General features: G+C 41.0%; 1 protein-coding gene across 5 annotated transcripts in view; it reads right to left on the bottom strand.

The window, feature by feature from the left end:
• Window positions 1-12840, bottom strand: part of SPATS2L (spermatogenesis associated serine rich 2 like) — a 165009-nt gene that overhangs the window by 58087 nt on the left and 94082 nt on the right. For all 5 annotated transcript variants that reach the window (XM_007094735.3, XM_042995019.1, XM_042995020.1 and 2 more), the window contains one exon: window positions 1710-1818. In XM_007094735.3, the coding sequence (XP_007094797.1) occupies window positions 1710-1818 (109 nt within the window). The remainder of the gene's footprint in view (window positions 1-1709; window positions 1819-12840) is intronic.

The following is a 12840-nucleotide window of genomic DNA, read 5'->3' as shown; positions in this document are numbered from 1 at the left end:
ATGGGTTTTTTCAATGAGATCTCAACACTGACAACGAGGTGACAATTTCAAGGACAAGCAAGGTGCTCTATTTAAATACAAACGGATTTGATGACAGTCTATCAGTTACTGAGCATCTGTGCATTTCATCAGGGTCACTTTGTAATGAAAACTTTCATGATGGGGAATGTGGGGGCTTCAATCCAAGTGAGGGTGGGGAAGAATGGGGATAATAACCTTTTTCCTGTCCTAAAGCTTTTTTCCATGTGAATGACGTTGGCAAGTGAATCTTGAGAGTTTATCTGTGCCAGGATGTGCAGATTTCCAAAATTTTTTTCTTGAGACAAATTGCACCAAATGCTGCGAATTAGATCAATATCAGATTTTCTACTATTTTTTTCTTATGACTAAAAACTCTGTATCTGCCAGTCCATGAGACAGAGAGAAACAGAAAGGTTGCTCATTATGGGTCTGCTTGCAGGTCTATTTTGAATGACAATCATTTTTTAAATCAGTTAGGACCCTAAATCTTGAGATTAGTTGAGAGAATTTAGATTTAGAGTGTGGCCTGGTTTCAAGACCTGGCCTGAAATGCAACCATACTTGTAGAACTTTAGGAAAATTATTCCAATCCTAGGAAAATAAGTAAATCAAACCATCCTTAACAAAGAAAGTATAAATAGGATATAACTGAGAAATGTGCTGACAGGTGTTCCCTGACCCGATTTATCAGATTATATTTAGCCAGTCCATATTTACAACATAGAAACTAATACCAGGACAGAACCCATATGGTAACTGAGGACAAGTACGAGACCTCTGTCCATAAGTGGAAACTGTTCAAATAGGAGGGGAGAATTTCCCCATAATATACAGGAAATAATAAGGTCGTAGGTTACAAATTTATAAGATAAACATATTCCTAAGACTTTGGATTCTATGATATCACTGGCAATTGCTTGTCTAAAGAAAATTCTGTTTTAGACAGCAAAAAGGATCTAGAGGTAGATGAGCAGAATTGATATTCTGATTAATTAGGCAATCTCAAAATCATAGACTAAGGCTACTAAAGAATAAACCAGTACTGGGGCACCTACGTGGCTCAGTTGGTTAAGCATCTGACTTCAGCTCAGGTCATGATCTCATGGTTCATGAGTTTGAGCCCTACATCGGGCTCTGCTGTCAGCGCTGAGCTAGTTTCTGATCCTCTGTCTCCACCCCCACCCCCCCATCTTTTTCTGCCCCTCCCCGGCACAGGGGTGTGAGCATGCTGTCTCGAAAATAAATAAACATTAAAAAAAAAAAAGAATAAACCAGTCCTCTCAGACTATGTAAGCATCAAGTTCAAGGACTGCAGCTAAGTACAGCTATGCTGAAGAGTTGAGGAGCCTTTCCAGATCAGGAAGGAAGTGCATTACCCTCCATTCACAAGGACACCATCAAATAAAGGGCATGCTTAATAACAAATTGGAAAGACTGGTGGACAATGGAATTAGCATCATTATAATAGGTATCTTTTAGAAACTAGGTACAATCTTTTTTTTTTACACGAGGGAGAAAGAAATCCCAAATTCTGCTCTTATTGAGTATATGGATGTGTTTTTAAAGCTTAGCATATTTTTATGAGAATTACATTGTCAGTAGCTAATTGACATTCAATGCATTTGAGGAAAAACACAGAACATATAGAATATTTAGTTCTAACAGGTTCAGGGGTCATGTATGCTTACCATCCACGAAGGCTTGCACTGCTTTATCTACATTAAAGTCAAACTGTTGTAGCACCAGCACGATTTCATTATTGCTTTTGTTGGGAACAACTGAGCGAACTGCATAGATCTATGATGAAAAAGAAAAGAAAAAGAAAGGTAAACACTTTAAATATTGTCCATACTAGATAGACTATAACTGTTAGAAGGCCTTGAAAAGCCAACTAATCTATCTTGCCATCAAGCAGACTCAAGCATTTCAGACCAGCAAAAGTTCATCCTGCTAATCACCTTGATACCCTTTTTATTTATGTATACCTGTCCACCAAGAGCTCCTTGTTAGGACTGTGGTAGTAAGTGTGAAAAGCCAATTCTGGTTTTTCACCCTCAACCTATCCCCAAGACTAAGGATGCATACAAGAGGTGTTTTCAGTGAAGACACAGATCGTTTTCTGTCTCAAGCTCTCCTCTACACTGGCTCAGGGGGCATCTTTGGAAAACTTACAGAAATAGCCCCATGCCTCAGCTTCTCTTATCTGCACAGTGCAAGCAGTCATCTCAAAGCTCACACAAGTGTGCTGTAAAACTCCATTAATGCTTACAAAGACATAAAAGTGTGGGGCACTGTACTTTTGAAATGGCAATCTTAGCCATAATACAGAATGTTCCCAAACACATTTCTAAAAATCAAACATTTAAAACATCATAAAAGTAAATACATATATGAAAGCTAAGGATTTTAATAGGTTAAGCTAAGCTGATAATAAATTTTTAATGACCTATATGTATTTCTTAAATTTAGCATGGATTCTTTACTAATAGAATTCATTGACCTCTATCTCACAGAACTTGGAATTACTACAGTATGCTCTACTTATCTGAGCAAAACCTAGCTCACCCAGCTTTCTATCAAGGGGATTATTGTAGCTGCTACTGATAGATTCTAGAGTCCTCATGGTGCAAAGGTAAGTGGTAGCCATAATGATGATCATGAAAGCACAGCACAATCTTTGTGTGTTTTTATCAATGGTTAAATTATGGCTAATTGAGTTTTAGAGTTACATGCAGTTTACTGTAATCAGATTCGTGGACTACAGATTATATGGGTACGATATGTGTAATGTGACTCTCCTAACCAGAACATTTAGTTAAGTAAAGTTAAATATAGCCTAGTTCCTAATTATGTCAGAAAATAGGCAGCCTATCTCATATAGATCTGTACATGAGAGTACTAAGACTATAATGAGAAAACAGCACAAGCTGGAAGTACATAACTTACAGAGGTTTGACACTATTGATCAGAAAGCTGGTTTTGAATCTTGACGTTCATAAACATGTGGGTTTAACCAAGGACTCTAATGTAATATATGTATTTGTATGTATGTGTCTCAGGATTCCTTTGCTTTTTTTTTTTTCTATTCTCACCTTTTATAGTTCTTGCTTTTTTAGATTCTATATTAAAAAATTTACTTCTTCAGATATAGGTTCCTTCTCATCTTTTCTCTTTCCCCTCTGTAAAAATCCACTCAGTGAACATTTTTTGAATGCCTATTGTGTGACAAAGGCACCAAACTTCCTGGAACTTACAGACTAGAGGGGCATGTACGTGTTGATCAAATGATCACATAAATAAATATATATATGTATACATTGTGATTAATGCCATTCAATCATATGACAAGGAGACCTTACCTTATATAGGTATGTTAACATCTGAAGGACAAGTGAGAAGAGATGGGTAGGAGGTAAGAGGAAAGACATTTTAGGTAGAGGGAACAGTATGAATGTGGAGTAAGGCACAGAGGGAGGCAGAACTGAGGCTTTTAGAATATAAGCAGGGACCAGTGGTGGGCAGGGACTAAATCATGCACGGCCTACGAGGCCATGCAAAGGCCATGTGAGGATCTCTCAACTATCCTTTCTTTTGTTAAGTTGTACTTTCTTATTCATTCATCATGTTAGAAAGATAGCTTTCTCTCTATCTCTATCTCTATTATTGTGTAAGTTAAGATGTACAAGGTGTTGATTTGGTACATTTATATACTGAGAAATGATTACCACCATACCATTAGCTAATACCTCCATTCCATTACATAATTACCATTTCTTTTTTGTGGTGAGGACGTTTAGGATCTACCCTCAACAACCTTCAAGTACAGCATATAGCATTTTTAGCTATAATCACCATATTGTATGTTAGATCCCCAGAACTTGTTATTCTCATAACTGGAAGTTTGTACTCTTTGACCAATACATCCCCATTTCCCTTTTTTTTTTTTAAAGAGAAGCTGAGAGAAAAACAAGAACAAAAACACCTGCATTTAGCCAGGAAAATCACTAACAATGTGTGTCCAACAACAGATACAATTGGCTTAATAGTTACCAGTGCATTGGAGTTACATATAAACATTACATGTTACCTTCTAATGTAGTTCTTTTAAATAAAATTCTAACATTTCAAGCTACTATGGTTGGTTAGTGTTATACAAAAATCTTGAGGTGCCTGGGTGGCTCAGTTGGTTAAGAGCCTGACTCTTGATTTCACCTCAGGTCATGATTTCACGGTTTGTGGGACCAAGGTCCCCCCTCCCCAGTCAGGCTCTGCGCTTACAGCTTGGAGCATGCTTGAGATGCTCTCTCTTTCTCTCCCTCTCTCTCTGCCCCTCCCTCTCTCTCTCTCTGAAAATAAATAAATAAACTTTAAAAAATAAAAATAAAAATAAATAAAATTTCTGAGGTGCCTGGGTGGCTCAGTTGGTTAAGCATCCGACATCGGCTCAGATCATGATTTCACAGTTTGTAGGTTTGAGCCCCGCAGCAGGCTCTGTGCTGACAACTCAGAGCCTGGAGCCTGCTTCAGATTCTGTGTCTCCCTCTCTTTCTTCCCCCCACTCTTGTCTCTCTCTCTCTCTCTCTCTCTCTCTCTCTCAAAAATAAACATTAACAAAACCTTAAAAATTACATTATTATTTTATCAGCCATACCCTTCTAAATAATGCAATGATTAGTTATTAATTACATTAACTGCATTATAATTACATTAGACCAAAGATTTCTTTTTTAAAAATATAGTTTATTGTCAAATTGGTTTCCATACAACATCCAGTGCTCATCCCAACAAGTGTCCTCCTCCTTGCCCATCACCCACTTTCCTCTCTTCCTCACCCTCCATGTAGTTTGTTCTCAGTCCTTAGGAGTCTCTTATGGTTTGCCTCCCTCCCTCTCTGTAACTTTTTTTCCCCCCATGTAGACCAAAGCTTTTGATCCACCTGCACAGTTGTGTGATCAGTAAAGACCCAGAATTATGGAACAAACATAAAATAACTGTTCTCCCTGCTTCCAGTCTCTCCTCTGCAAAACATATTTTATTATATTAAGGTAAAACATAATATATAAACCACAGCATATAGGGACAGTTTCTTTTTAGACGTTTATACAACACTTGCCTATTCCTCTTTAAAAGGAAAAAAAAAAAATAAAACCACGGTCAGATACAGAAAACATCTATCCTTGTCATTTTATATATTCTAGCTCCGAACATATCCTAAGAAAATTGTCAATAACTGAGTTCTGATACTAAATCTAACTATGAATATTGCACACAATTCTCAGAGGAAGATACTTAAGATAGGAATGTCAAGTTTTAAAGAAATGGGAAAAAAGAATTTCTGCCTATTCTTAGGTATTCCATAGTAATGTTGAATTCTAGTTGTATTTCTGGGCCAAGCTCTGTGTTTGCTTTAATCCCAGGGCTTGGCTAATGTGAAGGGAGTATTGTTTTTCCACCCTCTTATTTATAAATTCACTACGTCTACTTTCCAATGAAAATGTCTTTGAGAAAGATGGAGAAATTCTGCGTGCTTATACGTGCACATAAAAATACAGGAACCTCACAGGGTCCCTATTCATGACGCAGCAGAGTTATAAAGGGTCTAAGCATTTAAATCTAAAAAAAGATCTCATTATGAAGTAGCTTTAAAAATAAGGAGTGGATGACAAAGGCAGTGTTATAGTGAGGTTGTATTGAAAGGCTGCCTTTGCATTTGGAAATGAAGCTCCTGGAGGAATGGATCAATCAATGCGTGACTAATGGTAGTTTGTATACGGGGAACTCATAAAATTCACGCCTGCAGTGACTGTTTCGCAGAGGCTGTTTTTGGGGCTGCTTCAGACATACAGCCTTTACTCCACTGCCACAGCCCAAGCTGGTGTGCCTGCTGCTGCAGCTTCACGTCGAAGCCCACTGTTTGAAGCTGCACTTGACTGCATCCCTCCAGGGTTCTCACGCCACGAACAGAGCGGTCCAGGAGGGGTGGAGCAGGCGGCAGTGCAGGCTGCTGGGCGACCGTCGGGACCGCTAGGTAGTGGTTCATTTAGCAACAGCTTTACCTTTCTCAAATCGTTCCCTTGTTTGGCTTCTACTAATTTAAATCCGGTTTGGCAAATTCAGTTTGCGATTGAGAAATCCGCCTTTTGCATCTCAGAAGTTGTTTTGATTTTACCTTCAGCGGTTTAATCTCTCCTGCCTTCCTCTCTCTGGGGCTTTCTATCTGGCCGGGCAGGCTTTGCCCCGTTCTGCCTCAGGCCCGCCCTGCTGGCATTTCGCCTGCGCTGAGCAGCCAGGCAGAGTGGCTTTCACAGACGCTGCTCAGTTTCAGTTTCCCACATTAACCTCCCTCCCCTGGACTTGCGCTGTCTGCTTTAAGAGCTGTTAGCAGATTTCCTCATTCACACTGTGCATTTTTTGAACCTGTCTGTGATGACTCTTAGAAATTCTTCTTGGCTTACTGATGAGTCACTTAGACTGTGTCTGAGTTTCAAAAACGGTTCTCTGACCAAAGTTTCCAATCCACCTACACAGCTGTGTGATCAGTAGAGACCCAGTATTATCAAATAAACATAAAATAACTACTCTCTCTGCTTCCGGCGTCTCCTCTGCAAATTCATTCCGAGGTTCCTGCCAGACTGCACTTCCTAAAGTATAATCATGGCCATTCTACTCCCTTTCTTGAGAAGAAAGCTAAATCTCTACATTTGAGCATTCATGGCCATCAGCAGCTCCAGCCTGCCCTTCCCAACGCCCCTCTCACTCTGCCCAGTGTTGGCTCCCCACCCCCACCCCTGTGAGCTTTGTCCTTGACAGGAGAGGTGTCTGCTTGTCCGAATCTTAGAGTCCAGCTGAAGTGCCACGTATTCCGTGGGGTCCTTCTCCACTGGCCCTGCCAGAAGTCACCCTGCCTCCTTACAATTCCCACGGCTCTTATCAGCAGGTGTCTCTTTACACTTAGCGCCTTCTACCCTACATGCTGAGTGTGTACATGCCGTGCTTACTAGATGGTAAGCGGCATGAGGGCAAGAGTCCTCCGCTCAGACACCTCTGCATAGTCAACATGCCCACCCTGCCTGACTGATCATGTGCATGTGTAGGTATTTAACAACTATTTGCTGAGTGAGACAATGCCAACTTGTAGCTGTATCTAGCTGCTGTTTTGGGTCAAAGGCCTATTCTGTGAGCAGGTTTGGGCCATCCTATCACTCTGCGTTTGCCATCCACAATAATATGGGGGTGGAGGTCAGGTGACTGTGATGTGACCTAAACATTATATGGGTAGGAGAATGTGTATATGTCCTCTAAATTTCAATAACAGAGATGGGAGGAATATTTATGAGATCTGATCATTTTAGGTACCGTATTTTGTGAAATTTTAAAAATATAAAATAACATAGTAAGTGCCTATCATTCCAAAGGTCAGCCCAGCAGACAGATGTTGGTTGAGCCCCCACTAAGTGACAGGCACAGAGAACACAGAGGGGAACAGATACAGTTCCTGCCCTGAAGGGGACAGTGTAGCAGTGGAGCCAGAACCGTTTACACCTGAAAGTGTATAGTAACCCCGTGCTGTCTTTATGAACAAGGTACTGTGGTACTCCAGAGAAAGAACCAGTAAAGTTTGCCTGGAGAAGGCAGATTACAGAGGAGACAGCTAAATGTCTTAGGAGCTTTGAATTGAAACAAACCTGTATTCTAATCTTGGCCCTGCTCCATCCTAGCTCTAGGACCCTGGATGAACTGTTTAAACTGTCAAAACTTGGTTTTGCAGCTGTAAAATGAGGATATGACCTGCTAGAGTCTCAGTAAAAATGAAAAGAGATGATGCATGTTAAGTGTTGGATATAGAATTTGGCACATATTAGCTGCTCAATAAATTTTAAAAAGAAAAGGGTTGGCACATTTACACTGGGCCATGAAGGAGAAGGGTCCCTCTAGGTGTAAAAATCGGCACGTCTTTGAAATGGACAGAATATGTGGCTAGGGTGCTGGTGAAAATTTATTTGTATACCTCTCTCCTTAAGAACCTTCCTGTACAGCCTCACTGAGCAGTCAGCAGACCCGAGGCTCTCCTGAAGCCCTCCCTCACCTGCAAGCTGATGTACCATAAGGAAGCCCATCACTGCTTCCCCTCTTCTGGCCTGCTCATTCTTTATTTACTCACCAAATGCTTTCTGTGATCGAGTACCATACTAGTGGCTGGATATAGCACTAACGAAACAGATACTGTCATTACAAACCCATAGAGGAAAAGAGAAGTGAATATATAAATTTAAAATGTGTATTACTGCAACTCATACTAAGTGAGTGATATGAAGGAAGCAATCAGAATGTAGTGACAAAGATCACTGAGGTCAGGAAGTAACCTGGCAGAAAAGCCAAGTGGGCTAATCAGAGTCTCTGCCTTGGGAGTCTGGACTTTTTCATACAAAGGGAGAGAAGAAAATAGGGATGAAGAGGGGCTGTTCTGGAGCTGCCTCACTTCCTGCCTTGCCTGCTTCTTTAGCTCTTCTTGAAGTCCCATAAGACCCTACCCCAGACCTTTATAATAACTTCTTTTACTTGCACTAGTTTGAGAGGGTTTCATTTTCTACAATAAGCAGCAAGTGCTAGACACAACACTAGCAGCCAGGGCTGGAAATAAGAATAATAAAGCCAAATAATCAATTCAATTGGCAAAAGGGAGAAACGGATGACTTTACAGGTAAATCCAGTTGGAATGTGAAGGACAGAACAGAGAAGGCCCATGAACCTTGTTCACATACCTCTTCTAGCAACTTGTGTTGGCATAATTACGTATGTGACTATTTGTCCCCCTGGGACATGAGCCCCTGAGTGAGAGAGATCACATTTATAAATCTACTGGGTCTAGAACAATGGGTGGCATCAGAAGATGATCGATGAATGTACAACTGAATGAACTAAAGGAAGTAGGAAGCCTAGTAATATGGCCACTGAAATATTACAGTTTTATTTGTCCATTTCCCCCCCAGTGCGTTTCTGAAATTCAGTGTAAAGTATTACAGGATTAAAAAGTATTCCAGCCCAAAGTGAACGGAGTGCCTCTTAGGTACCAGGAGGATGGTATATGGCTATATACCATGTATGTGGTGTACATGGCTGGTCCTAGCCCTGAGGAGCCTGAAGTGTTGTCGCTCCATCCTATCCCCTACCCTAAGGACAGCAGTCAAACAGCCAGCAACCTCCTTTGCACACCAGTGAGAACCAGAGTTATTTATGGGTTTGCCATTCTTGCAACTTTGAAAGGAATTTTATAATCAGCTTTGGTCACATTTCTCAAATGCTGAGCCGTTCAGAGATGCCTTAAACACAGCTCATCTGTGTATGTTTTGCTTCACTTGCTGGACCACTAATATCCACACACTAATGAAGGCAGTTCTCTCAAGAATCTTCTTGAGGAAGAAAATACTCTTTGTAGACCAGTATCCTGGCATCATGGATAATGCTATAATTTAATTGCCTTTTCTAACATCTACTTTCTGCCAGCGGAAAAAAAAATATGCATGAGGTGTTGTCATGTTCTACTTGGCTGACTTTTTGGGAATTAACACCAGGGGTACAAATCAAAATTAACTTTTTTTTTTTCTTTTTGGCAGGAAACCAGGATTAGAAGGAATAATGAAGATTTGAAGGTGGAAAAAAATGAGATGTGCCTTCTCAAACTTTAAAGTACATTCACATCATCTAGGAATCTGATCAGAATGCAGAATCTGATTCAGATGCTTGGGGTGGAGCCCAAAATTCTGCATTTCTAATAAGCTCCCAGGGGATATACATGCTGCTTGTCCGCAGATGTGGTTGGCATAATAATGGCCCCCAAAGACATACACGCCCCCAGTCCCCTAGAACCTATGAATATGTTAGGTTACACACAAATTAAGATTGCATAGAATTAAGGTTGTTAGCTGACTTTGAAATGGGGAGATTATCCCGGATTATCTCAGTGGGCCCACTATAACCACAGCATCCTTCTAAGTGGAAGGAGGAAGAAAGTCAATGTCGGAGTATGCAATGTGAGAAAGACCTGACCAGCCACTGCTAAGTCCAAAGATGAAATGGGGCCATGACCAAGGAGTGCAGGCAGCTTCCAGAAGCTGGAAAAGGAAAGAAAACAAATTCTGCACCTACAGCCTCCAGAGAGGAACATAGCCCTTGCCAACATCTTGATTCTAGCCCAATAAGAACCATCTGGATTTCCAATTCCATCAATGTAAGATAATCAATGTTATTAAATCATGTTATTTAAAGCTACTAAATTTGTGGTGATTTGCTACAACAAAGGGAAGCTAGTACAATGGGCCACAATTTGAGGAGTGAAGGTCTACACCGTTCTTCTTCTTAAAATGGAGATGTCTTTCCCTTGCTCACCAACTAATCGCTTTTAAAAAAAATACACCATCCTGTTCCCCCATCACACACACATATTTTGAGGGAATTCTAACTATTCATTCAAGCCAGATTTTGTGAGGTAAAGTGACATGAATCTGACACAATCTTTGCCTCCAGGAACTGACAAAACAGTGGGAAAATAAGGCAAAATCATAAATAACAACTAGCTCAAGGATCATTTTGACAAAGAAATCATCTGATTTCACGTGTTCTCTCTGCTCTCTTTCACTACCCCCAACAGGTTCCCTTTGCTTTTCACCTGGACTCTGGAAAAAGCTTTCTGATTGGATTCTCTGGCTTGGTTTCTCCTCTCCCCAATCCATCTTAAAACAATCACTGTACAATTAATCTCCCCAAAATGGTTGAGTGTGCTTATCTGACCAAGGGAAGGAGCCGGCAATGAGGAAGGATTTGAGCAGAGGAAAGACAGGAGGTGAATTCTGAAACAAAGTCCTGGAGGAAATGAAGGAAAACGGTATCAAAATCCATGTGGAAAAACAAAGTTTGGAAAGGAGTGGAGATTCTTCTCTCTCATTCTCAAATTCTAAGAAAGTGAAGATATAATGGAAATTTGAGATCGTGAAGAGGAAAATGTAAGGAGACTATTTCCTAAGTGAGAGTGTTAGAGCTTGCTTCAGGGCTTAAAAAGTGGGAACAGGCTTAGAGCTGCCTTATGGGAAGGTGATGGGAGTGGCCTCTATATGTGGAAGAATGCTGAGCAGGAGTGAGCAACCATGAATGTTGGATAGTGCAGATTTGTCATGATTTTCCCTAGACTGTTCAGTAAGCCCAGAGCAGAGAAAAGAAACGATTCAAGGTTATAAACTCTAAGGAACACACTAGGACATCCTAGAGCTCAGGGATATGGGGCATGAGAATCATAAATGCAGCCGATCAAGGCATCTGTGGTCTATGAAGAGGGAGGATGGACTGGGAGTAGGGAGAGGCTGAGGGATGAAAGATCCTGTTGAGAACCCAGAGCAGATGTCAAAGAGAGCAAGAGGCTGAGAAAGGTCATTATAAAAAGGATGTGGCCAGAGAGAGGATGTTAGATACTTCCAGTCCGTGGTCCTCGTCTTCCAGAGTGTAAATATAATCCTTTTCCTAAAGACCAGCCCTTCACTTTTTTCAAGGAACCAAAAGTATGCCCCAGAATTCCATCTGTTATAGAGTAAATGTATGTTCTTCAGCAGTTTGTTTTTTTTTTTAAATCAGCTGTGCTTCCCAAGCTTTTACCACATTGGCCAAGCTCCTCTAAGTGTATGACTGAAATGTGCTTCTATAAAAGAAGCTTATTGTTCCTGAAGTGGTTGGATCTGAGCAGAGGACTGTGGGACCTGCACCTGTCCTGGTTGGGCTCCATTTATCCATTAAAGGAATCTAAGATGGCACAAACACTTTTAGGAGCCACACCAATTACTGGCTGAGATGGAGCTTACTTTGCTGCTAACACACCCTAGGTTGTTTCTGTGACCAGTGTCCCCTGTTCCGTACTTGTGCACCAACTAGAATGCAAGTGTAGGATTTTGCATTCACCTTTGTTAAATTTCAATCTGTAAATTCTGACCTATCCCTCAAGCCAGCTGTTAGCCTTTAGAACCTCGCTTTCGCCACCAAAATCAGGGAGTGCATTAGCCATTCCTTCTGACCTTGCATCATTTTTTAAATTAGTTGAGATCTTGTATATCTTATCCAAATTGATTTGAATTTGGATGGCCAGAGCCAAGTACAAAAGCCAGAGTATTACTACAAGAACTTCCTTCAGAGCTAATATTTACCTCCTAATCCATGTTCATTTGTTTATTCATTCAGTCAGTCACAATGTACAGACTATGCTAAAAGCTGGACTGTAGGTGGTGACAGATACATTCCTTGACCAGCTTTGGAGTTTATAGTGTAGGAAGGCAGATGGTTGATGAATGCTACAGAAGGGGAAATAAAGATGCTTTGGGTGCTGATAACAGGAGAACCTATCCTAATCTAGAGTCAGGGAAACCCCCACTTGAGAACTGAGGATGAAGGGTGATTAAGACCCAGAGGGGTCAGGGGGGAAGAGATGGGAGTGTTCCAAGAAAAGCACACAACATCTGTTAATGGACAGGACAGAGTGACTAGGAGCACGTTCAAAGCAATGATGGTCCAGGATTGTGGGAGCATTAAAGGTTCAAAGGAAGGGGATTTTGGATGAAGCTGGATTGAAAGGCATGGGGCAAAGATGTGCAGGGCCCTGCCAGCCATCTTCTAATTTTGAGCCTTATTCTGAGGGCAAGCCATTGAACGGTTTTACTCAGAAGAGGAGAGTGATATTTGCATATTCGAGAAGGTCACTGTGGTCTCTATGTGGATTAGCAGGAGGAGGTCAAGTGGATGGCAGGATTCTAATGCAGTGTCCAGGGAACAGAAAATAGACCA

The sequence above is a fragment of the Panthera tigris genome, chromosome C1 (genome assembly GCF_018350195.1).
Source record: "Panthera tigris isolate Pti1 chromosome C1, P.tigris_Pti1_mat1.1, whole genome shotgun sequence".
In the NCBI taxonomy this organism is placed as follows: Eukaryota; Metazoa; Chordata; class Mammalia; order Carnivora; family Felidae; genus Panthera; species Panthera tigris.
The sequence above is the reverse complement of the archived record's forward strand: the minus strand, read 5'-3'. Positions and strand labels throughout refer to the sequence as shown.